This window comes from Pongo abelii, chromosome 8 (genome assembly GCF_028885655.2).
Source record: "Pongo abelii isolate AG06213 chromosome 8, NHGRI_mPonAbe1-v2.0_pri, whole genome shotgun sequence".
Taxonomy (NCBI): domain Eukaryota; kingdom Metazoa; phylum Chordata; class Mammalia; order Primates; family Hominidae; genus Pongo; species Pongo abelii.
Genome location: NC_071993.2, coordinates 100,662,953 through 100,690,059, shown reverse-complemented (window position 1 = coordinate 100,690,059; position 27,107 = coordinate 100,662,953). Strand labels below are relative to the sequence as shown.

Sequence of the window (27,107 nt, the reverse complement as noted above, 5' to 3'; positions counted from 1 at the left end):
GGAATCTGACCTCATACTAGTGCCAAGTGTCACTGGCATCATTTTATAGATTCCAGATGTTGATAACATGTGATGACAATACACTGATAAGATATCTAACTTCTCTCTTCACTTTATAAAATCATACTTGGGACCTCAGAGATCATTTAGTCATCTTACAGGTGAGGACATGTATGTATATATATGTAGATATATACTTTATACTATTTATATATTTATTCTCCTGCTTTTTCCACTTAATATCATATCATGATGATTTCCCTTTACTTCTTTTATTGTGGCTCCTTTTGGTAAGCTTTGTAAAAAGAACTTTTATTGGGGGCCGGGTGTGGTGGCTCCCACCTGTAATCCCAGCCCTTTGGGAGGCTGAGGTGGGCGGATCACCTGAGGTCATGAGTTCAAGACCAGCTTGGCCAACATGGTGAAACCCCATCTCTACCAAAAACACAAAAAAATTAGCTGGACATCATGGTGGGCACTTGTAATCCCAGCTACTTGGGAGAATGAGGCAGGAGAATTGCTTGAACCTGGGAGGCAGAGGTTGCAGTGAGCTGAGATGGTGCCACTGCACTCCGGCCTGGGTGACAAGAGTGAAACTCCATCACAAAACAAAACAAAACAAAAACAACAACAAAAAAACTTTTAAGTTCAGGGGTACATGTGCAGATTTGTTATATAGGTAAACCTGTGTCTTGGGAGTTTGTTGTACAGATTATTTCATCACACAGGTGTTAAGCCTAGTACCCATTAGTTATTTTTCCTGATTCTTTCCCTTCTCCTACCCTCTACCCTCTGGAAGGCTCCAGTGTCCATTGTTCCTCCTCTATGTGTCCATGTGTTCTCAACATTTAGCTCCCACTTATAAGTGAGAACACGTGGTATTTGGTTTTCTCTTCCTGTGTTAGTTTGCTAAGGATAACGAGCTCAAGCTCCATTCATGTTCCTGCAAAGGACATGATCTTGTTTTTTTATAGCTGTATAGTATTCCATGGTGTATATGTAGCACATTTTCCTGACACAGTCCACTACTGATGGGCATTTAGGCTGATTCCATGTCTTTGCTGTGAATAGTGCTGCAATGAACATATGTGTGCATGTCTTTATGATAGAACGATTTCTGTTCCTTTGGATTTCCCTTTACTTCTGTCTTTATAAAGATACTTGTGAAAAGATGCATAATATTCTAATCCATGAAGGTAGCTTTTTTAAACCTAATATACTCAAATGGAATAGTTATTTATATTTTTATTATTATAAATTATAAAAGGGAATGTCTTTATGTAAATATTTGTTTCTGTATTTCAGGGGTTTTTTCCTTAGGAAAAATCTTCTAGAAATAAAGTTACTGGGCCACAGGGTATGATATGTATTGCAGATTTTTCAAAAAGTTTTTACCAACTTAACATTCCCAACCACAATGCTGTCTGGCAATTTGAACCCTCTTGCCAATATCAAGTGTTATTTTTATAAAAACAAACCCCAAACTCTGACTTAAAGTGAAAAGAACTCACTGCTCCATTAATTTATCTTTCTTTATTTACAGTAAAGTTGATTTTTTCATATATTTATTAGCCATTTATTTTTCCTGTTTGGGGGCGTTTTCCTCCTTGTGTAGGGCTTTACTAATGAATTTGTACACTTTTTGACAGCCACTCTGAAAAAATATTATACTAGTTGTGGACTTTGTTACTAAGCCCTTGATTTAGAGATATTTATGCTATAATTTCTCCAGAGCAACATTTTTTACCTGTTCTGTGGCAAAGTGTATGGGGAAAGATTTGAGTCTGGAGAAATTCCATTAGTAATTAACACTCAACCAAATTTACCTCCCTCGCTACAGGCAAGATGGAATGTCTTTAAGAGAGGATTTCTAAACATAAAATGTAATGTGATAATTAAACAAAATATTTAAAGTGGAATGGAGGCAGAAATGAAAACAACCAGAAAACACTTACACATTTATGAAAAAACACGAAGTGGGCAGATGACATTGTTCAAAATGCGAGGGTTAGGGCAATGTAACCCATGTGCCTCAAAGATACTAACAAATTCAGACATCCCTAATGTTAGGTTTGTCTTAGGATTTCAACTTGTGGTTTTAAAAATGTTTCTCATTTGGTTGTTTTCTTATTTCAGAAATAAAGTTGACACTAAGAAAAATCCAATTGGATAGATAATCAACACTGCAAGTCAAGCAAGTGTTTTAGCCTCCTTCTCAGCGCAGTGTTATCATTTATCTGTTTTCATGATTAAAAAAATTAAGTGCTGAGAATTTTTCAAGAGACAAGATTAAATTCTGTACTGAAATTCTTCAAGCTTGAGCTCTAGCCAGAGGTGAACTTTATTTTGGAAAATCTGAGAAAATAAGCTCCATTAATTCTGAGGTGTGGAAAGAAGGATCTTGAAATATCCCTCACTTCTCCAGACACATTATTTAACCTAGCACATTCCTTACAGCAGCTGTTCCAAATCTTTTCCACTTTCCCTAAACCCTCCTAAGCCGTATGGAGAAGGCAGATGCTGGGTGACCTTCCTTGTCCAAGCTCCTCCCATCTCCAAATGCCCCCATGTCTACTCCCACTCAATCATAAATTCTTTTAGGACAGCCTGCTGTCTTTCCTTTATACTCCCCTTCTCCTAGTCCAAAACGGAGTGCCCTGTTCATAAGAATGGTTCACTAAGAGTTTAAAAAGGAATGACTGGGTCAAAATCAACTTAAACAACATGGATCCTAGATTTTGCTGGTAGTCAGACCCTGACTAGAGTCAGTTTCCTTGGAATAATGAACTAAGGAAGGAACACAGCAGAGTGCCCCATACAAGCCTAAGTTAGAACCTGGTCCTACCACTCATTAACTGGGTGATCCTGGACAAATTAACCTCTCAACCCCACTCCCCCTCATTCTTCAGATACTTCATCTCAAAAAATGAGGATAATAGAAATTCCTGGCTCTTAGAGCTCTTAGGAGGATTAAATCAGAGAATGGAGTTGGTGCAGAATGTGCCAGTTAATAAGCGCTCAAAATAGCTATAATACATGTTGTCATATATCATCAATGTATCAAACCTCTGAATAATTTGCCAGGTTTGCAAACGGTTTTCCTAATCTCTTTCTGCCTTATGCAGGCAAACCTCAGTTTAAAAAAAGGAAAGAGGGTGTTGAAGGAGAGCTGATGGGAATTGTTTCTCAGCTCCTTCACCCTGGTTTTAGAACTTGGATCTACCTCTGAAGCCAGGAAAACCTGCCCCTCCCCCACTCCAGGATGGAGGACAGAACACATGACCTCTGCTTTACTTCGCCATCGGCTCTATGTACTGCGACTCCCTCTCTGATTCTAGTAGTCCCTAGCTCAGTGCCTGGCGTAGGGTGGTGCGCAACAGTCTGCACAGTTGAGTTGCTTGAATCCCCACGTCCCTTCTCACGAATGGACTCTGGACAGAGTTGCTTACTTCTGTACCTGCCTGCTTGCATCTTGGAGATCATTTTTGTTCTGCAGACTCTAAAGCTCTTCCTCTGATTCCTATCAGAGCATAACTCAATCACAAAGATTTCAGGGCAGACTATTCCATATGCATTGATTGTTTGTCGGTTCACTTAGTAAACATTTATTCAATGCCTACTGTGCTTTTTAAAAAAGAAGAGCACATGTTTAGCTATAGAAGAACTTGTTTGCTTTTTTCCCCCTCAGATCCTTTAAACTCCGGTGAGGTTAACTTTTTCTTTTTGATGCTTTAAAATAATGTCTGACTCTAGTGACATCTACTGGTAAAACTGAGCTCTAAGCCAAGGGAATCATAAGCACCTAGCCTGGTATTTTGACAGTTCTTTTTTCCCTAAGTGTGGTCCAGGCAGATGTCCAAATCAACATTCTTTGATAATAAGAACTACTAAACCACTTCATTAAAGTCACTTTCCTGCTAATGATTTCTGAATCTTAAAAGCTGTTCTGTTTAAAATACTACCGCTATCTCTGCTGAAAAATCACAGACCAAGCTGCCAGGCAGCCTTTTGAAAAGACCATACTTAAGAAAGTGCACAGAACCTTAGAAAGATATTGCATTAAAGTAACTCATATTGAATTGAATGGCTGCAAGCCCTGCTTAACACAGCATTGCCATGAACCGATGGATTCCAAGACATTTCAGGTCCCGAATGAATTATTATTTAAAAGTTAATTTGTATGCCATGTGGCAGATACAATAACAAAAAGATGAGGTCACCGGATTTTTCTATTAAAGAAGTCATTGGTCAGGTTTAGGATTTTATTTTACATATAATGCAGTATTCAGTTGTTAAATTCTCAAGGTATCCATCAACAGGACATTTAACACAACATAAATACTGTGCATTTGCTAAAAAGAAAAGCAGGAAGGAATAAGAAATAATGCTTTTATAATATTAGTAAATTATATTTTCTAAAATTGAAAAATAAAGCTTTTTAAAGAATCGATTTTTAATCACCTTGAATTCTCGGAGAGAAACAACTATATAATTATCCAGTAATTGGTTGCTAGCTTGCAAAATGTTAACTACGTCTGCTGGTGCCAATAAGTTTTATCAATCAAGATGCGTTTGGCTAGATGTCCTCATGGCGGCAAGAGGCTGAAGCGGCTCTCGCATCACCTCCTTACACAAACAGAAAACACTCTTCAGAAGCCTCATTGTAAGAACAAGCAACTCTTTCCCAGAGGTGTTGCCTACAGACTGCCTCTCACGTATCATTGGTCAGAACTGGTTACTTTGCCCCTTTCTAAGCCAATCACTGGCAAGAGGATTGGAATGTTTGGTTTAGAGATTAATTGAAATTCACCCCTACCTTAGCCCCTCCGCTGGGTTTGGGTTGGGAGCACTTTCATTAGCACGTGGCATGAGAACTTAAAACTGGGGAGATTCAAGCAAGAAAAAAGGGAGGAGGATGAATTTGGGTAAGGAAACAATGGTGTCTACTACAATCAAGAGGTCAATGTGTGGGGAGGATAATGAGGCAGATGTGGGTCTCTAGAAATCTGCGTTGGATGGGAAGAACGAGGATGCCAACCCAAGAGAAATGCTGGAGCGAGAGAAATGTTTGTTTGATTTTGTTTGGTGTGAATATAGAAGAGATCTGAACATATTTATAAGCAGAAGAGGGGTCAGTAGAAATGAAGAGTTTGAGAACTCAGAAAAACAAGTTCCCAGAGCAGATGAAAAAGAATGGAATCTCCAGCCAGGTACCAGACTTTGGGATTTGGAAGACCAAATTTCAAAAAAATGGGTGAGTCCATCAGAAAATTGCCAACTTTTAATTTCTTTGATCAGGGGCTTTAAAAAAAAGTTAACAATTCTTAATTAAAGTTACTTTCGATTACAATTAATTGAAGGTAATTACAATTAATTTCCATTAATTTCTCAGTTTCTGGATTTTAAACATTTTTCTTGTTGACTTTCTCCAGAGTTTTTTTTGGCTATCCATTACGTTATTGTGAAAATATGAATAAGGTTGGCATAATAGATGATAGCACTGTATTGATGTTAATGTTCTGATTTTGCACATTTTACTGTGCTTATTGAGAGAATGTCCTTTTAAAGGAAATATACACTGCAGGACTGTAGAAGTGCGATGGTCAATTTTATGTGTTAATGTGGCTAGGCTATGGCACCCAGTTGTTTGGTCAAACACCAAAATAGATGTTGCTGGAAAGGTATTTTTTAGATGTGATTAACATTTAACTCAGTAGACTTTGAGTAAAGCAGATTGCCCTCCGTAATGTTAGTGGGCTTCATCCAATCAATGGAAGACTTTAAGAACAAAGACTGAGGTTTCCAGAAGAAGGAATTCTCCTCAAAATTGCAACATAGAAACCCTGCTTGAATTTCCAGCCTGCTGCTCTATGGATTTCAGACTCAAGATTGCAATATTGACTTTTACCTTAATTTCCAGCCTGCTAGGCTGCCCTATGGATTTCTGACCTGCCAACCCACACAATCCCATAAGCCAATTTCATAAAACATATGTCTGCTTTCCTTCTTCTCCTCCTCCCTGTACATTCTTCTTTCATTCATTTGTGTGTATATATATATATATATATATATATATATATATATATATATGGAGAACTGTGACCCCCGACTATACACAGGGGTAAATGGCTTCATGTTTTCAACTTACTCTCAAATATTAACTCTAGGGGAATCTGGGTAATGGGAATTCTTTGTACAATTCTTGTAGTGTTTCTGTAATTCTGTAATTCTGAAATTATGTCAAATTAATTATGTCAAATTATGTCAAAATAAAAAGTTAACAGCAACGTTTATTTGAAAGCCAGTTTGGAACATAGCTTTTCTCTTATATATAAGCATATAAACTTGGCTACATTCCTGAGGTAGCTGACAAAGTCCAATTTAACACATAATGTAGCTGAAATACTGTGCCCTCCCACAGGGATTAAATAGGAAGAAAGCAAGACCATTTTAACAGTGATTCAACCAGAAGGGAAAACATTGAGATTGAGTAACAAATTTTAATTCATCTTTACTTGGGTGGAAAAACGATTGCACAGTTTAATATTCAACTGCCAATGTGGAAAATGGGGGAAAAAAACAACAGCTGGTGGGTTGAGGAAAGAATGGTTGATAAAGAAGAAACAAGTGCTTGGGTGAACCTAGAGAGGAAGGGAGGAGAGTTTTAAGGGAGGTTTTCTTTGATTTGCTTTGATCTGAAGAAATTTGAGCATATTTATACACAGAGGATGGAGCTAGGGTTGAGTGAATAGTTGAAATAATATCAGAGAGAAACAAATGGGTTCTTAAGCAAGCAGTGTTTTTTAAAAATTTATATACCATCAATTTGTTTTAATAGTAAAACTGGAGGACCAATATAAAGTTGTTGACTTTTATATTTGCCAAGTGAAGACTTTAAACACACACACACACACACACACACACAGAGCCACCCAAACAATGACTATCCACTATTACCATAATTTCATAAAGGGTAAACACTAATACATAAAAGGCAAAATGTAAACACTTACTAGATTTAGCATGGTGTTCTTATTTCACTGAGGACTGTTTTATGGGCTCTGGCTTTTTAAGTTAGTCTTGGCTGAGCATCTATATGCACCTGTGTCTATCCTGGTAACCTGTGCGAAGCCTGCTGAAGAGGGATGTTCTCAAACACACACTTCGGATGGTGGTACATCCTCATCTCCTCCATTGTGACTTTGTTTCTTCCGAGGGCTCGCTTCCCCTTATCTCCATAGGTGATCCAGGTAAGCCCTGATCTTGGCTCTAGGTTCCAGTTCCTCCTCCTCCAAGGGCAACCTTACAAGTGGATCTGTGGCACCCACCTCCACTGGCTTTACTGAAATTGCATGTTTATCTTCCAAGTTTTTGAATACTTTTTATCACCAATTCTGCCCTTTGTTAATGTTCAAACCCACTTATCTCTTTCTGGTTAGTGGAGCTTTACTTGTGTTTTCTCCTTGCTCATCACCTCACCATTGCTTCTCAGAATTTTTTGGCTGGAGAAATGTATTAGCACCTGTTTCTGTTTCTCTAATTCATGTTAGATGCCTCTTACCTTAACAGGGAACAGCTGGTTTGGCTACACACCTTACTGGTGAGATTAGTGCCATTCCCCTGTGCTTTGTTTAGGACATTTCCTGATCCACAACCTTTAGGGTAAAAGTCCAAGGCAATTCATGTCCTCATATCTGTAAATGAAAAGCATGAGATCAATTAGAAAGTGTTTGCTTTGGGTCAGACAGACTGTGTGTGTTGTGTGCTTTGTCCTCTGTCCTTTTTTAGTAATGTGACTTCACACAAGTTTCTTAAACTCGCTAAGTCATCTTTCTCATTTGTAACATAGAGAAAATAAGAATCTCAAAAGGCTTTTCCAGGAATGAAATGAGAGAAATATGTAAGGAGCTTTGACGTGTGCTGGCACATGGCAGGGCTCAAGAAATCGTGCCTGCTGTTATAACCCTCCTTTCTTCCTAGCACTTTCTAGAACTATGCTGTCAAACAGGCTAACTACTAGTGTCACTGAGACACCAGGGGTTCAGTCTAGGTCCTGCTGCTTGCTGCACGGAAAGGCAATGACTGAGACAATGAGTATTGCCAAGGAAGAAGGCTTTAATTGGGGGCTGCACCCAAGGAGATGGGGGTTCAGTCTCAAATTCATCTCTCTTACTGATTAAAATTAGGGGTTTATATAGTAGGGAAGACATGTTACTATGTCTGAGAAAACAGGAACTCAAGAGGCGTAAGGAAACAATCATGATGAATGAGCGGCCTGGCGTTTCATTGTGTGGATGCAATGACATGGTTTCAGTTCTTTGATACTTAGTGAGAGGCCTGGGGATCCTTTCCTGAGGAAGGAACTCAGATACAAACAAGGGCCAATTTCTATGTTTATCCAAAAACAACTGTCTATGGGACTGTTAGTCGGTTTCACTAGCTAGTGGAGATGGGTGCCACAAATTCCACCTGTAGTTGCTCTTGGGAGGAGGAGGAACCAAAGCCTGGAGCCAGGTCAGGGCTGACCTGAATCACCTACAGAGACAAGGGGAAAATAACTCTCAAAAGAACCAATGTCATGATGGAGGAGATGGGGATGTACAACCATCCGAAACAACTTACAGCTCTAAGTTTCAAGCTTTAAGACTAGAAGGGCCAATTTCTACGTTTATCCAAAAACAACTGTCTATGGGACTATTAGGTCATTTCACTAGCCCCATGTACCCACTGAGCACCTGAAATGTGGCTGGTCTCACTTGAGATGTGCAGTAACTATAAAACACACATTAGATTTTGAGGCTTGGTATGATGGAAAGAATGTATCTCACTAATAATTTTTTATATTGATAACATGTTGAAACAGTTATATTTTGGATGTATTGGGTTAAATAAAATGTATTATTAAAATTAATTTCACTTGTCTTTTTACATTATTTTATATGGCTTCCAGAAAACTAAAAATTACATGTGTAGCCTGCAGTGTAATTCTACTGGACAGTATTATTTTAGAATCCTGATTTTTGTCTGTGAAATAGGTTGACAAATTGATGTATGGGATCTTTCTTCAGAGATCACTCCTGGATATGACCCCATTGTCCACCTGACATCCCTGCGGAGGATGGCATGTTGTCTTTATGACTTCTTTGGCCTTAAACATCTGCTTTGTACTGTTTCTTGCTTTTCTCATGCACTTAGAAGATTAAAGATCTTAATAAGATAGAGAGATGTCATCTGAAAAAGGTTGGCCAGATATCCCATCATATCCCCAAGGGTCAAGTCACGAAGAGATGGGAAATCTGCTTGTTAGCATATAGGTGGCAAATATTGGGTATTAATTAAGGTTAATAATTAATAATTACATTTGGGTACAAGTAAGAGAAACACTTTTTTTCTTTTTTTTTGAGGCAGAGTCTGGCTCTGTTACCCAGGCTGGAATGCAGTGGTGACATCTCGGCTCGCTGCAACCGCTGCCTCCTGAGTTCAAGCGAGTCTCCTGCCTCAGCTTCTCGAATAGCTGGGACTACAAGGTATGACCACCATGCCCGGCTAATTTTTTGTATTTTTAGTAGAGACGGGGTTTTGCTATGTTGCCCAGGCTGGTCTCCTAAGCTCAGGCAATCAGCCCGCCTTCGCCTCCCAAAGTGCTAGGATTATAGGCGTGAGCCACTGCACCTGGCCCAGAAACAAATTCTAACTTAATCACAAGTAGGGAATTAATTGGAAAGATAGTGAGGATCTCACAGATTTGATGGAAGACCTGGACAACTGGGCATCAGGAGGGACAGGACCCAGTCTGTCTACAGAATTTCTATAGCCAGCACCCATGGCCCTTCTCTCTGGGCACTGCCACTGGACAGCTCAAGGGTGCACCTTCTGCACTTGAGACCCTGCTCATGATTCAAATTACAGAGAGAGGTAAACCTGACTTGGCTGAGCTCAGGTCATGTGCCTGCCCACTTCCTAGGCCATTGGGCGTAGGATTCTGAATTGCCAGCTCCACCAAAACTAGGGACTTAGATTTCAGCAGTTCCCCAAAGGAGTGGGGTTATGGCAGAAACAATGCTTTAGGTTCACCAAATTCTGTTGCTATTGTTCTTTTCCTCTTCCTGAGCACAAAGGAAAACTTATTTCCTACACTCCTTTTAAGTTAGGTTAAAGTCAATGGCATTTGGGTAGAAACGATGCTCTCCATCAAGACTGTTGACGTCAAATCTTGGTAAACTGGAGGCTACCTGTATAAGAAGTCAGGATCATCATGGGGAAGGAGACTGGAGCCTAATCACCACTTAAAGGAGAGATACTGTAGAGACCTTGCAACTTACATCAAACTGTGAGGGAATCGAGATAAAACTTTTTTTAAGACTCTGAGATTTGGGGTGTTGTCTGTTATAGCAGCCAGCATAATTACTCTAATACAAGAATATTATTTCAGAAGAAAGGGGATGAGGGAAGCTGGGAATACATTCTGTCTCTCTAGGAAGAGCAACAATAACCAAAAACATAGAGTCTTATTTGTGAAACCATACAAATTTTATTAATATACAACGGGAAATTTGACAGTTTAGGGAATGAGGTACTCAATCTTTTGATTCTCTTCTGCACTTATGGTATATGAGAAGCCAGATTATAATCACATAGTTACTTGATAACACAAATATACAAAGAACAAGGAGTGCTGATTTTATAATGCAGTGTTCAGGGACATGAAGACTTGATTGTGTACTCATTGGGCCATGTTTCTTAAAATGAAGTTCAAGAGTCCCTCAAACCAGAGGTACATAAAGCCCAGGATAAATATGACACATCTGCCTAGGGTACCAAAGATTTGGGGAATAAAAAGCTAAATAACTGAATTGGTAATTTAAAAAAATTTTTACACTAAAACACACAGATATATTATTAATTAGGATGCAAAAAATTGCATGGACTTTTTTTTTTTAAGCATGAAGCCTCCAAGAGGATTTGAGCTTGAAGTGGGCAGCTTTAGGCTTAGGGTAAGCAGTAGAATAGTGGAGTCAGGAGCACAGGCTTGGAGTTGGACAGACCAGGGTTTTGAGAACAAGACTCTTGACACTTATTAGCTATGTGATCTTCGAAAAGTCATGTAACTTGTCCAAGATCTATAACCTCATCAATATAATGAAAATAAACAGGCTTGTTGCAGGGACTGAAGGAGCCAGACCACAAAACTAGCTAAGACAGACACCTGAAGGATACAGTAAAGTATGGTGGTTAGTGTAGCTGTGATGGTAGCTATGCCTCCAGATTCTTCTTAGCTATTGGGGTGCTTTTGGGAGAAAAGCTGAGAACTCACTATCTTGGTGTATCTCATCTCTACAATGGAGCAGGCCTGCCAGAGTCACTCTCCTGTCCTTTCTCCTGAGGCTGGCCACCTTTCTTCTGATTGGCACACTGCACCTGTAGAAACGTCTGGGAAAGTTACGGCTGAATGTGGCTGGCCCAGGGTTCACTTCTGTATATTCAGATAACTGTGTATAGCTCCATTCTTTCCTGCTTGGAGGCCGTAGGAAGCCAGCTCACGCCTAGGCTCTTGGGCAACATCTTGCTGTAGCCCACGCAAACTGATTATATAGTCCATATATGTCATGTTCGCTTCCAATTATGATCAATGTGAGGGCCTGACAATATTTGGTGTTTCCTTGCATTGGCTAGGATTGTTTATGGCTACTGCCCAACAAATGTTAATTAGTAGATTGGAAGAAATAAAACTGAAATATATGCAGTGTTGTCATCACCTTCTATTCTTTCACTTCTAGCTCTTGCTCTAGGAGGGGAAGGAGGAAGGAGGACATATGTATCCCTAAATCCCAAAGTCAAAAAACAATCCTTTCTCCACCACAGTGAGAAATGACTCCCTGTTCTGCATTCTACCACCGTCAAGTATGGAGGCAGCATGAAGTATTGGAAAGGGCAAGGTCTTTGGAGTCAGGCAGACCTCATGGCCCTACCTCATCATTTACTAGTGAGGGGACTAGAATTTAGCAGGTAGGTAACCCCATTCAACCTCTTTGAACTTCAGTTCCCAATCAGTCTATCTCCCAAGGTTGGTGAGGGAACGAGACAAAGATTAAGAAGCTCTTGGCTGGGATGAGGTTTATTCAATAAATGTTAGTGTCCTTTCCAAGTAAAAATTGTTTTGGTGCCATAGGAAGGCAGACATCTGAATCAGGGCCACACAACGCTTTCTAGGATATTGGAGGATATAGTCCTATTAAAAAGGTGAACTTCAGTTTCATTTTTGTATTCTCTTCAATCATGGAGATGTGGGAATTTAAGTATGGTCTGCAGACTCTATGAGGCAAAAGAGGAGGGAGCAAAAGGAAGTCAGTAAGGTGAGTCAGGGTGACAGCCTAGACTAAAGCAGTAAACATCTCTCTATGCATGTATGTATGTATGACATAATGTATATATGTAGCTCCCTATGTCTTTTACTCCTTTTCTTTCTCCTTTCTTTTCCATCAAGTCACCTTTTTATTTTTGTTCCACCAATTTTATTTTATTTTATTTTATTTTGACTAAGTTATTTACCCACATGGTTCAAAATTCAAAAGGTGTAAAAGGGGATTCAGTGGAAAGTCTCCTCTCACCTCGCCCTTCAGCTGCCAAAGGCAACCAATGTTAACACTTTCTTGCATATCCTCCTGGAATATTCTGTTTACCCTCTTTTTATACAAATGAGCACATACTCAACCAGGATATAAATTTTGCTTTTTCACTTAACAATTTTGGACATTATTCCACACCCATATATGGAAAGCTTCCTTGCTCTTCTTAAATTTATTTTTAATTGCGTTATATTTTATTTTGGGTATATACCATGACTTATTTAACCATTACTCTATTGAGGGACATTCAGGCTAGTTCCATTTTTTCTCGCTATTACAAATCAGGCTGGAATAAACTTGTACATATCATTTTGCACATAAGTAAATCTGATAGATGGTGCCAAATTGCCCTTCCTAGAAGTTGTACCAAGGCACACATGCTGCAAAGTACCAAAGATTCTGACTTTTCTAAAATGCACATACAAAGGAACTAAAGCACATAAACAGGAAGTGTGTTCATCTGTTGTATCTCGTACTGTCACCCAGGCCGGAGTGCAGTGGCACGATCATAACTCACTGCAGCCTTAAACTCCTGGATTCAAGTGATCTGGCCACCTTGGCCTCCCAAAATGCTGGGATTACATGTGTGAGCCACTGTGCTGGCCTTGAAAGATAATGTAATTATATGTTAATATAAATAACACTTTAATAAAAAATAACTATTTTCCAAAAAAATTAGTGAGAAGAGTGGCATTGCTTTTTATTTTTGCAAACCTGGCTTGATAGATAATAGCTGTATTCTCCTATCTGCTTCTGCATTCAAGCTGTTGCAATTTCATGTCTAATAGCCTCTGGAAAGCTCCACTTATACTTATGAAAGAATGATTGTGAAACAGGCTAATAACGTTCTTAGTATTGTTATTAAAATAGTTTTGACATCGCAAACACTTTGAAAGGGTCCTGAGGACTCTCAGAGGTATCCAAACCACACTTTGAAAACAGTTGGTTTAGACCGACTTTATTATATTTTATTATTCTTATCCCCTATATATTTAATTTTTGCGAATTTTATCTGTCACAGGCTAAGAAAAGCCCATGAAAATGTCCTACCTTTTGTTGATTTTTGTTCTTCTGAGGTGTTTTGCTTTATGTAATTGTGATTGTGTATAATGTGGTACATACATATCCAAGACAATTATATCGTTTATATTTTATTTTTTTAGTGGCTTAAAACAGTAATAACTGGTTTCTTTTTCTCACAAATCTGCAATTTGAGCAGAGCTCAGGAGGTAGGAGGAGGGCTTGTCTCTGCTCCACACAGCATCAGCTGGGGCAGCTCACCTGAGAGTTAGAGGATCCATTCCCAGTGTGCACTCTCACCTGGCTGGTAGGCTCATGCTGGCTATCAGCTGGTAGCGCAGATGGGGCCAAGTGTCGGGGCCTCAGTTCCTCTCCACATGGGCCTCTTCATGTGGGCTTCTCCATGTAGCCCAGGCTTCCTCACAGCAATGTGGCTGATTTCCCAGGGGGAATATCAGAAGAAAGAAAACGTTAGTCCATTCTGAATTATGCTATTGCTTTGAATTCAATTCTAATATTATTGAGCTAGCACCTACTATAATCATAGAAAAAAATCAAATATAGTTGTATTATTAGTTTCTCTCTTTCTGGTATGTTCTTGGCACATACAGCTTAATCTTAAATCATGGCCAAGTATACTTGGAACAGCTGTTAAGAACAGCCAGGTTCTTATATCCTCAGATACAGGTCTTCTGGTTAGTAATGCACTCCTCTGGCCTGGCCTTTCCATGTACTTCTGCTGCACCATGGAGCTCCCAACCCTGGCATGGTACTTTCGTGCTGCACCATTCACCCGAACACGTTTCCTCCTGCCCAAGTCTACTTCTGCTCAACTATGGTTTTATACTTTCCTGACCCCTCCCTGGCAACTAATCATGAATCTAGGTTACTTCCTTTGCTTCATCAGGCTTACTGGTATTAATCTCACATGGTTTCTAGAATCATGAAAGTTTAGTAGAAGAGACCCAGGCTCTTTCTCTAGTAATGACATTTCCTGAGCCCAGTGGAACATTTTCCTGTGTACTGGGCATCTCTGCTACATTTACTGCCCTCCCTTGATACCAAGCATGTCTTCTCCTTACCCTCTTGCTATAAATCCCACCCCTGAATCTCCAGGAGATGAGAAGTGCCAAGGTTCATGGGCTGTGGATTGTTTTCCCAGGTCCAGCTCCAAACTTAATGTTCAAATAGGCTAAAACGTGGATCCATCATTGTGGATCAGAGTCCCTGATAGGTTATCTTGCAGAATTCTAGGTGAATATGGTAGCTGTATTAGATCTGATATAATGCACCAAACGGGGCATAAAACAGCATGCTTAGGGTAGTGTCCAGGATTTGTATACCCAACCTTCACCCATATAACCAAATTCTAATGCCCATTATTGACCACGGATCCATACACACCTAGATCAGAGACCAGGGTGATATCAAGAACATCTGGCTCTCTTCCCACTAGAAGGCCTTCAAGAGAGTAATTATGCTTATTGGGTGCAATAGGTAAGAGGCTAAAAGAACCATGCTGAGTACATAGTGCATAGGAAACACCATAAATCAGGCCCATTCCCCAGGTCAGAGCCAAGCATAACACCCATAGACCAGAGCTAGGGCCAGAACTGGAAAGGTGGCAACACCTGCACATGAAAGGACTGGTGATCCTTGGCAGCCCTATATGGGAAGATCAGCTAGGAAGTGAAAGCTGTCCAACAGCACAGTTCTGTGCTAGCAGGAGGGGGCCGAATGGAGTTTGCATTCCGATAGGCATGTTCCTATGGTTCCTGGTGAGGCTGCTCAGGAGTAAGGACTCTGGTATAAGCCTCATTTTGAAGAGGAGAGTGAATACTCAATTCTACAGTCTTAACCACAGTTCAATACTTAATGTTTTCATCCTTCTTAATGGTCTATAAGCCCTTCTATGGCACTCATTTGCAAGAGGGACTGGGCAAGTGAGGAAAACAGGCTCAGGTGCATTAGGTGATTTGCCCAGCTGAAAAGTGATAAAACCACACTAGATCTTCAGATCCCAATCCAATGCTTTACCCATTCTTCCAAGATGGATTATGTGGGTAGAAGAAGCCAGAGTCTAGAAGAAACAAAAGCCTAAGCTGAGCCACTGGAGGCTAACAGGACTTAGAGGGTAAATAAGAGAAGGTAAGGATGGGGGGAAATGCAGAGGAAGGACTCTACTGGCAAACATGGGAGCTAGTGGTAAGACTGATCTGAGTATCCCATGTGTGTTGGGATGTAGAAATCAGGTCGGAGAAGTGGGAGTAGGGCAGATGAAAATTTGATGTGATATGGTGTGTAATAAGGCATCATTGTGGTTTCATGAGAACCAGAGTAACAGTGAAAACAGGGCTTTAGGAACATTAAGCTGGCACTGAGACAGGAATCAGACTGGAAGAAAGAGTCTCGAAGCAGGTAACCAGTATACTGTTGTGGTAATTCAGGTGTAAGGTGCTAAGTCTTGGACTAAGATGGTAGCAGTGGAAATGGTGAGGAAAGAATAAATCCACAAGACAATAAGACAATAAGAAGAAAGACTCTTCAGGATTTAGTAACAGATTAGCTACAGGAACAAAAAGTACAGAGTTCAAAGCTGCTTTAAGTTCTCAGGATCTAGAAGAATGAAGGCCTCACTAACACAGAAGATTAATGCCTTTATTTTGGAGAGATAAACAGATTACACTGTTCATCTGACCCTCTTGATAGTACAAGTGGGTCAGATAAACAGTTTAAACCTTGAGATTATATCCCAGCTGAATGGCTAGAGGTCAATCTCCTACAGAAAATACATTTTGAAGCATAGGGTTGAAAGGGAAATAAGTTATATATTTGCTATAATCATAATAACCAACATATAGCTTTCTTTCATATTATTTTATTAGTACTTATAAAAACAATTTATGAAAATATTTTCCTTTTCAAGATATAGAAACTACACTCTGCAAAATATACACACCCATAGTTGTTACAATACATATCCTTGTATACACCTTGGACATTGTGTTTAAGAATCATACCCTACAAGGGCTAGAAGATAACCTCAGTTATATAGTGTGACATTCAAGTACTTAAACTACATTGTTGAAACAAAACATGTCTCTAGTGTATGGGCCTAAAGGGATTTAACTTTCTAGGTGCCATTGATTCTTTCATTGTGCAAGGTAAAGAACTGGAAGAGAGTTCCCTGAGAGCTAATTCACCTTAGGTGGCTCAAGTAGTGGTTTACTGTCCATACTTTATCATGGAACTAAGGGAAGGAGGAAGGCCATGGAAATTCAACTTGGGCAGGTCTCCTCTCTATCATCCCTATCTACGAAGCACGGCCCCTATGTGATGATTTCTGAGACCTCTGAGTTCTCAAATGCTCCTGATTCTGTAATTATCTAAAATATTTGCAGAATGATGTTTTTGCAAGTCTAAATTCCAATACTGTAAATTAGGTGGAATAGAGATGACTCACCTACATAGACTTCCTTTAGGATTTGTCAGGTGTCAAGGCAATTGATAAAATCAGCAAGCCAAAAATTCCCCCATTGGAACTATTGGAAAATATTCTTTCTCACCAAGGCACGAATCCCAGAAGCCAAGTTCCTCTTTGCTTTGGAAAAATTATGATGAGAGGGTAGGAAAGAGCCTATAACCTTTCAAATCTGCAGGTTTAAGATAATGACAGATGCTTCATCTGACACAGTAAGAGCTGGAAGCTATTGCAACCTCACCAATAAAGGGTTCATTACAACAAATAATCATTTATGGGTACTCCCTAAGTCCTGACTAACCTCCCAAGCTTTTCTAGATATTAAATTCTCTCTAACTGCAAAGTATTGGTCTGATGAAGTTCCAGATGTAAAACGTGCTGTTTGAATTCATGGCGTTAGTGTCATGCACTGACATTTAACATCATGCTGATAAATTAGAATTTATAGTGATTTTATTTCAATGCAGGAAACTATGAAAGTCAATCAAACATGGATCCACAAGTCTTTACATTTAATGTATAACATAAAGCATTATTACATATAATTTCATAACTATAAAAATAAGTTTAATACATTACCATATTTTAAAAAACTACTTTAAAAACATACTCCAAAGTCTTCTATTTCATTTAGAGAATAAGGGAGGTATCTATTAGGGTGAATCATATGAAACTATGGTTTTTCTAAGTTAAAATAGTAAAATCTTGGCAATTACATATGGTTCAACCTAATAAGATCCTGAGAAAATTTTATTTGGCATCACACTATAAATTCAAGGGGAATTTATAGAAAATCACATTTCTAGTGAAGAGAAAACACTTCAGGATGGAAACGTGCACACTGGTCATGCCAAAATTTCTCTTTATGATTTAAAGATCTGAAATCTTGGAAATGTTAAGAAAAATTTAGTGCAGTTTCAAAAAAAAGTGAGGACAATTAAAATTATAGAATGCTAGCTGCAGTTGCTAATGCCACTGAAACAAAACTACTAGCCAAATTTGGCAATTTAAGTGTTTTAGAGGTGACATAATAAAAATTCCAGCATTAAAATGAAAAGGCACAAATATGAGTTACAAGTATGATAATCATTTATAAAATCCTTGAAAATAAGGCCAATTCATTTGTATTATTAACACCATTAAGCAGGCACCTGTTCTAAGCTTCAACTTCATCCTCCTAAATAGAATAAGGTTGCAAATGAATTATCAACATAATACTAATTATAGCAGCATTATCAATTGTCTGGAAGGCATAGTTTATAAAGATCATGGTGGTAGAACCAAGTTTCTTAGGCTCTACACTGCTAAAAGAATATCTAAAATAGCCTCCCCACCCATTTCCCATCAGTACCAAAAATACATTTTAAAAATTACATATAATATTACTAGCCATAAAATTTTTTGGTTTTTCTTCAAACAATGAGCTCTCCTCTCACCAACTTGACCCCAACAAAAAAAACAAACCAAAACCAAAACCAAAGCTACCAAAACATTGTTACACCAAACAGACTAGCTATTCTTAACTAAAGACATACTATATTCAAAAATGGTACTTTAGGCAATTTATTAAATATAACCAATGAAGCAAAAGCAGATTTTCCAGATGTGTGCGTATGCTATATGTGAATTAGGTGATGGTGTACTTGAAAAAAATATATATTTCAACAATGATGCTTCATTTGGAACTTTGGTACCATTTACGAATGGCCGCTGCAACATTACTGGCTACTACGCAGAGAGCACCACCCACTGTCCACCATGTTGGCACATTATTAAAGAAAATAATCTGAAAGATAAAAGCAAAGACCACATCCATTGTCTTCATTATTGCTACTGGCCCTGCTTTTTCTATTTGAAGTGCTTTTGTGATAAATATCTGACCCCCCAAACCAAAGAGCCCAATGAATATGAGAAATAGCCTGTCCAACCCACAGTAAGGCAGACTCCACTCTCCTAATACAGAGAGGATGATGACACTTTCAACGAGGCCAAGTACTACATAATACCAAATGCTCAGAAAGTAGTCCACAGATTTTCCCATTTTTCTTAGGATAACTAGAGTCGATGCAGCAAATACGGCACTTCCAATTGCTGCGAATGTTCCCTTAAGGTGGCCTGAATAGCTTTCTTCCATCCCCGAAGTGTCGGAACCAAACAAAAATGGTGGTCTCACGATAAGGATCACTCCAGTGATTGTGAACACGGTGAAAAGAGCATCCCAAGGGCTATATTTTTCCTTGAGACATATCCAAGCAAATATGGACGTAAACACTGGACTGCTAAACGTGATAACTGTGGCATCAGCGAGGGACATTGTCTGGTAAGCATAGTATATAAGCATCATGGCGGTAGAACCAAGGACTCCTCTGAGAATGAGGAAAATTCGTTGACCTTTTGGGCCTATAAACCCAGTTCTGTAAATTCAAATGAAGAAATGCATATTAAATGAAATTAATATTTGTTTTTAAATTACAATTTGTAATTAAACATTATTTTAAAAGTACTAAATATAAAAAAAGGGAATAGTAAATTAATTATAATATCCACAAATGAATATTATATACCTTTTAAACATAGTATTTTCTAAGTATAGTTAATGACAGTAAAGTGTTCACAGTAAAAGCAAAACCAGTGCAAGTGAATTACATACATAGTAAAATTATAATTCAATTAATATAGATATTTATCCCATGTATATGTATATACATGTTTGCAAAAAGGACAAAAAGGAAAATAAACTAAATGTTGATCATGTTTATATCTTAATAAACTCATAGGTAATTTTCCTTCTTTATATTTATTTTCTCCAAATTTTCTATAAAACATATCACTTTTATAATAAATACAATGTCAAGATTCAGCTGCCCTGTATAAGGAAACTTAGACCCAGCTAATGCTCATTCTCAATCTCATGAATTTTTCTATAAAACTTGAAACACTGCTAAAATTTAGTTTAGTCATTGAATATGAGACAAGTTTTCATTGTTCTCATGAGGAAATAGTCAAAACGCACTGAAAAAGAACATGTAGTGTTTGGAAAAGTATGATTACTGCTATTCAAATTCTTTTTCAATAAATATTTACTAAGTACCCACTCTGTGTAGGTTCCTGGCTAGCTGCAACTTGCTGACGTGTGCCAGGGCTAGACTTCATTAGATTATCATCTAGGCTACCCCGGGTATCTTGGAGTTAAAATGAAAGCACGGTCACATTTGGCCCATACTTTGAGAAGCAAAGAGTCTTCCATGATAATAAAACATAAAATGGGTCAAAACAGATTAGGACCAAGGATTTTAACAACATTCTTCCAGTGTCCTTCCCCTGACAATATCTTTATTTCAAAATGGGGGAGATGATTATGTTAGCATCAGTGTTCTGCTGCTACCCTTAGAAATTTCTAAAGCCCTACCATCGTTTCTTAAAATAGTGTGACTTGTCCACATTGACAGAAATTTGCAGATATTAGCAGATTTTCACTTTTTCCACCAAATCCTCAGGATATGGAGTGAAACTATTCTAAGTGAATCCGCACCATGTTAGAGATACAAGGAGACTTTGGTGACAAGTGACTAAAGCTTTTCATTCGGGGCGTAGGCTTTTTTGCCCAAAGAGACAAAGAGCCAGGCAGCCACCAGGGACCCAACTGGTCTCTCTCTCAGGGTTCTAAATACACTGAGGTTTATGGAGGTTACAATGGTTGAAGGAGGCATACTTTTAACCCAGGGAGGGTAGGGAGTTCAATAGGGAAGGAAAAGAGGAATTGGGTTGGGAGAGAATAGACAGAGTGGAATAGAGACAATTTTCATATACTGTTACACTCTACACAAGGCACTCTGCCCAATAATAAATCTTATTTGACCCTTGGAATCACCTTGTAGGGCAGAGGTCACACAGTATCATTCCCTCCAGTTTACAAAAGAAGAAACTAAATACGAAAGTAACCTTGCTCAGGGTTACCCCATCACCTTTTGAGGAATACCTAAATATTATTACTATAATCTTCTGTTTGCCCTGGTAAGAGAGCAGCCCGTTCTAAAAAAACTTCTGATACTAGGATAAACTATTACTTCTTTTCATTCATTTTTTTACTTCCAAACAGTAGTTATGCCAAAGGAAAGAAGGGAGGGTGATACAAGACAGGAGGAATTATACAAAGAAAGCTCTGTTTTCAAAAGGGGAGGTGGTGAACAACAAAATTTCTTTCTCCCCACTTTGTTGGGTATGTGGTTTATGCTCATGGTAGAATCTTCTGTGGGTGGATGCTTATGACTTTTCATTAAGCAGAGCCAAGGGGCATAGGAACTGGTAAGTATATGAGACGGATAAAGCAGATAGAGTAATTATAGGCAGGTGAAAAGATATACACACATTTATTAATATCTTCTACTTTGCAGTTAAAAAATACTTACTTTCTGTATATTAAGCAAGGGATAACAACTAGCATTTGGAACACACATCGAAACGCACTAATCTCTACAGCATGGACGTCTTGCACTTTTTTAACACATAAAGAGCCCACTGAGAAAAGGAAGGCAGACAATAATGTGTAAAACAAGCCAAGTCCAGGACAGGGTGCTTTCTTCTTGGCTTCTGAAAAAGATTAAATTCTGGTTAGTCCTTGCTTCCAAGTGTATGTGTTATCATTTTTCACTTAGAAACTGAGAAAAATGGAACAGTGTCAAAGGTCAACAGGCTTTATTACCTCCTAAGCATATCATTTCTCTGGGCCTGTACCATTTTCCCCATCAATTATGAAGAACCATAGATGAGGACAACAATTTAAACCTGCATTTTTAAAATGCCGTTTCGCCCTATCAAATGGATTTCCAATGGCTCACTGAAGAATCATCCTCACTTACAAGTCAAGAAGTAGAACGCTTGCCAAGATGGTGAGAGAAATCTTTAAGAAATACTTGTCAAGATGGCAAGTAAAAAATCCTTCCAAATGATATCTTATGCCACACCTCACTGGCGAAACTGGCTTTATGAAGAAAGTGTTCTTTTCCGGAAAATGGGTTATAATTGGGTTACACAGTTATCTGTTGATTATTTGACTTCCCCCCACAAGTCTGTGAGCTCTTCCAGGGCTGGGATCTTGCTGTCTTGTTCATGCCTGGCACATGGAAGACACTGGATAAATATTCAGTGAATGAAAGATGAGAGAACTTCAGGGAAAGACTCAAAAGAGTCTAACACTATCAGCAACAGCATAATGTGGGAAGGTTCTCCATTTTGTTATTTTGAACTGTTAATCAACTCTATATTTAACTTTTCATGCTTCATGACTTATCTTCCCATTCAGAGCACAAACTCCTCAAGCGGAGGGTGTGGGTTATCTAGCCCTTTGGATCCCAAGTGCTTTGTACAGAACTGCCATCTAATCCCTACTCTTAGCTTGATCTGAACCAGGAAACCAGTGCTTTCTCCAGGGCATCAAGTATTCAGTCATTAATGACAATTTGTGTGAGCTTTAAACTTGTTTAGCCACTTACTACGTGTTAGTTTCCTACACAGGAGTAGAACCTGCTTTCAGTCTTACTCCTCTGTCATTCAGAGAGCAAAAGCAGCAAGCAGGGTGGGCAGACAATGTCCTAAAACAAAGGCCATACACTGCGGGATATATTCTTTTTTGAAATTAACACAAAAACAGGGTTGAGGATAAGAAGGAAACACAAGTGGCCCTCATTGATTAAGAGCACAGTGGAACTGAAGGGTGAGTGGATATGAGCAATTTATAGGAAAACTCGTATTATCATTCCAATCTAGGACTTTACAATGTGATAGCTATAAAACAGTATTGTGTAATGTTTTTTAAAATGCCCTTCTCTGATAAATGTAAACACCAGGTAACACATTTACACATCCTCAGGTCAGTGAGATGACTTTGCAAACTGGGACCAAAGTATGCTGATACACAGGCTTTCTGGGGCATTCTACAGCCTGGCCTTGTGGTCAAAGGCACCATTCTCTACCTCTTCCTGTTCCAGGTGCATAGCTGAAGATACTGCTTTGAAACTAGCAGTAGTCGTTCCCTTAAGATGCCAGAATCCTCATTCTGTTCTGTATCCATGTGCTCGTATACTGCAGAAATAAACTGCACACACACAGCCCATGAGAAGGAAGCTTTAGAAGACTTCCAAGTGAAGCACCACAAAATACATGCCTTGGCTGTGGTCAGCCTTAGGGTTTGGCCTCTAAAATTTCAGAATTCAGTTCCAAATAAAACAGTTTTTCTTAAAAGAAACTCAACCCCTACATAGAAACTCCACCCTCAAACAGAACAGAATGAGATCAAGGACAGAAAACATCTCCCTGCTCTATGTTTCAAGTATCTTCTCCAACATAAACTTGCTAATTTTTCCCCAGGAATATTTTAACATTAAATATTTTAACTCTTTAAAAATGTAATTGCACCCCCTTGGCCCTAGTGACCTTTTCCCTTAAAACACATACACACGTATTTTCTTGCCTGTAAACACTTAAGGCTCATGCTTTCCAACTGGGAAGAGACAGACATTAGAAGGCCTCGCTGCATTTGATGATTTGTTAATGAGGGTGAGGACTGGCTCCACTCAGACAAACCTCAGTTTCTTACTAAATCATTTCAATCCTGTCAATGGAGATGAGCATGACGAGCATAATTGAAAGAGGCATTTGTTTAGGTTCCATGTTCATATCTCACTGCAAGCACATCTAATAACTTGGTAACTCAAATTATTCAAATTAGGTAAGTGGCCATGGTGTAATTTCCTCACTTAGAAGAAAACTGAAAAGTTACTCAGCTTCTCTATCCTCTGCTTTAAGCTGGTGATTCGCAATCCTGGTTGGGAATTAGAATCACCTGAGTAACACTTAAAACTTTAATTCCCGGGTGCAGTGGCTCATGCCTGTAATCCCAGCACCTTGGGAGGACAAGGTGGGAGGATCCCTTGAGCCCAAAAGTTTGAGACCACCCTGGGCAACATGGGGAAACCCCCTCATCAATGCAAAAAATATTTTTAAATTAGTCGGGTGTGGTGGTGTGTGCCTGTGGTCCCAGCTACTCAGGAGGCTTAGATGAAAGCATCGAGTAAGCCCGGGAGGTCGAGGCTGCAGTGAGCTGTGATCACGCCAATGCACCACAGCCTAGGTGACAGAGTAAGACCCTATCTCCAAAAAAAAAAAAAAAATTTAATTGTCAAGCCCCATCTCAGACCCACCGAAATAGAATCTCTGTAACTCTAAAAGGCTCCACTAGTTTGAGAACCACTGCTACACTCGATCACTAACTCCTTCCAGAGGATGTGAGGCACAAGCCTAAGAAACTACTTCTCCTTGATTCAGTCTAAGACCCACACTGTCCCTGAAGAAAGTAAGGAGATGTCTTGGGACAGCTGTATGTGTCTGTTAAGGTCATCCAAGAATGTAAGACATATGGGTAACAGTTCCAACCAGAACTTGAAAAAAGCTTTGTTGAGATAAGCAGTTAGAACAAGAGGTGTCACAAAGTTCAATGACAACAGTAAAGTGTTTTTATGTCAATTTTCTTTCCAAAATATTATCTTGTCACCTTACAATAACTAAGTCTTACTGGTAGAAACTTTCTTTGAAGTTAAACACCCACAAGATTCTTAGATACATTCACATAAGTTTCTCATCTTGCCATGAGCTGCCTGGGAGTAGAGAATTCCTCTTCCATTCACAAAAAGGGGAAACTTTAAGAGTTTGCATGGACGGATTCAGCATGCCACCAGAAGGACATTCAGCCAGAGAGTGATAGGTGAGAAACTGACCTTTTCAAAGGCTGCTTATCTGTTCAATTCAGCCTGGCATAACCCCTGTTCTAGAGGCACCAGCCCATTTATAAATGATCACCAGTCTGATCATTTCGGTTTGCCTTTAGGACAGAAATGGAGCAAGAACAGTCTTCCTAGAGTCTGTCTCTCTAACTTGGGGAAAGTGCACAAAGGGAGGAGGGGAAAGCGCAGTGAGAGGAGAGGAACAGAAATCCAGGGTCACACTTACGGGAGGTGACCCAGAGGACAAGGTGGTGCAGGCCGTGTAACTGTCCTAAAAGGAGATCTGCCTATTCCCTTCTTCTTGCAGGAAGCTGCTGCTGGTAGATGGTCGACTTCTAAGAGGAATGTGCTTGAAGCAGCACTTGTGGCCAGTGGAAAGGGCCCTAGGCCGGTATATGGCAACCTGGGATCCTAACCCTGGTGCTCCCTGGACATGCGCCCCATCTCACCCCCACATTCCACATCTTGGAGGACACAAACGAAAACCCAAAAGCCCTCACCTTCCTGGGCCTCACTTTGCTCATGGGTCGAAGGAGGGGGACTGAACATAAAGTGTTCTTCACGAGGGGTCCCTGGCTTTGGGGACGGGGCTGTGAGCTTCTTAACAAGATATGCCTTGTTTCTGCATCGTTTGCTAAAAAGTCCTTGTATCCCTAAAGGTTTAAAAACTAGTGGTCCCACTTATCTCTGCCTTTCCAAGATTCTAAAACTCTAGGACGAACATTTTTTCTAGACTCAATGCTTTTCAGCTTCCTTTTCAGAGAGAACCCTTAACCACCGGGATCACTTTTCAGGGTCAGCTTCCTCGCAACGTCGCCCCACTGCAGGATGGCCTCTCTCGCTGACCCCCCACCTACGACCTAGGGGAGGGTACACCAAACTGCAATCTGACTCCACAGCCCTGCCCCAACACTAATTACAGGAGCAGCCTCGGAATCCCAAAAGGACTGAAAACAATCGGAAAGTTTCTTCCGTCTGGGCGCCGGCTGGGGCACCGGGAATTCCGCTTTGCAGCCCCCCAGGTGAGAGCTCCAGGGCTTTCCTGAGCCCCGGGCAGGGTGGGGAAGGAGGCGCGGTGGGCACTGTGCCCGGATTGCGGGGACCCCAATCCGCCGGCGCCCGCTCGGGACCCCCGAGCGAGACCAGAGCCCGGTCCACACCGCGCACTCACCCGACTCCGTGCGGGAGCAACACGGCGAGGAAAGGCAGAGCCAGCACCTGCCGCGGTCTGGCGCCCCCGCTGCCTCGGCGGCCGCCGGCTCCTCAGTGGCGCCCGGGGGTGCATCGTCCGTCAGCGGCAGCCCGGGCTCCTCGAGCTCTGCGGCCCCGGTGCTGTCCTGAGATCGCATCTCGCGGCACGCGCTCTACCAGCGGCCGGTGCCGTCTGGCGCCAGCAGCAGCGCCAGGGCTGCCGGCTCTTCCGGCGGGCGATGTCGCCCATGCGCATGCGCGCCCGGCCCTCCCGCTCCTTCCCCCAAGGAGACCGCGCGCGTCCTCCGCTGGCCTCTTAACCTGGGGAGACCTGCCGCCTCCCTGGTCGGGCTGTGGTGCCCGCAGCTGGCCCTAAGGCGTCCAGCCCTCTGCTGCGGTCACGCTAGACGGCCCAGCTGCTTGGAGCCATCCTTGGCAAGTCACACTGAACCTGTCTGTCATGGCACAGGCAAGGAGGGGCGCTGGGTTCCCAAGCCCCGGCGCCCGGGGGTCCTGTGGCCTCCTTTTCAGGAGGCTCAAAGAGTGGGCGTTTATTTATTGATGTAGCCACGCATTCAGCACTTCTGGGATACCCCGAAGATTTTACAAAGCGCTATGTTTGTCTTTAAATGGTCTAGGGTTTTGTTTGTTTTGTTTTTTGTTTCCCGTGTTGTCTCTTTGCCGCTTACCAAGGAGGGCAGAATTTTGCTGTTTTGGGAAATACTTTTAAGAAAGAATTAGTGTGTAATTATAGGAAAATATATCTATAAGACTGACCAGAACCCACTTATATGTTCTTTGCATTCTTTGCAAGAGTAGGCATGCATTATTGATCTTTGGTTTTCTTTTCTTAAATGGAAATATCCTAATTTGGCCAAATGTAAGATTCAAGTAATCTGATGTAATTATGCCCGGTAAAAGACATATTTCCTTTGGCCCGGGATTCACTAACAGCTTCTTTTTGTTTAGCTGATAGTTCTTCTTCCATCTCTGCTTGCTTTATATGTGGAA

The 27,107-nt window shown here is 40.3% G+C and overlaps 2 protein-coding genes and 1 long non-coding RNA gene across 9 annotated transcripts in view; 1 reads left to right on the top strand and 2 right to left on the bottom strand.

Annotated features, from left to right (window-relative positions):
• PLCE1 (phospholipase C epsilon 1) overlaps window positions 1-14,079 on the bottom strand; it is a 444,022-nt gene extending 429,943 nt beyond the window's left edge. For 4 of the 5 annotated variants that reach the window (XM_054522660.2, XM_054522668.2, XM_054522669.2 and 1 more), the window contains exons 1-2: window positions 13,947-14,079; window positions 7,562-7,694 (exon numbers count right to left, since the gene is read on the bottom strand). The gene's annotated coding sequence lies outside the window, so the exon portion shown is untranslated. Of the gene's footprint in view, window positions 1-7,561; window positions 7,695-13,907 lie in introns of all 5 variants that reach the window. The other variant, XM_063727669.1, reaches the window with a different exon arrangement.
• A 3,483-nt stretch (window positions 14,080-17,562) lies between these two features.
• SLC35G1 (solute carrier family 35 member G1) lies at window positions 17,563-26,449 on the bottom strand. Of its 2 annotated transcripts, none has more exons than XM_002820996.5 (3): window positions 26,077-26,449; window positions 21,537-21,717; window positions 17,563-19,541 (listed from the first exon to the last, which is right to left on the bottom strand). In XM_002820996.5, the coding sequence occupies exons 1-3, from the start codon at window positions 26,252-26,254 to the stop codon at window positions 18,803-18,805; spliced, it is 1,098 nt and encodes a 365-aa protein (XP_002821042.4). In that variant the 5' UTR covers window positions 26,255-26,449; the 3' UTR covers window positions 17,563-18,802. The 2 variants fall into 2 exon arrangements, with proteins under 2 accessions (XP_002821042.4, XP_009243910.4); XM_009245635.4 differs by having other exon boundaries at window positions 21,537-21,714; window positions 26,077-26,360.
• Window positions 25,616-27,107, top strand: part of LOC112135242 (uncharacterized) — a 112,164-nt gene continuing 110,672 nt past the window's right edge. For both annotated transcript variants that reach the window (XR_002916535.3, XR_008510564.2), the window contains exon 1: window positions 25,616-25,927. This is a non-coding gene — a long non-coding RNA (uncharacterized LOC112135242). The remainder of the gene's footprint in view (window positions 25,928-27,107) is intronic.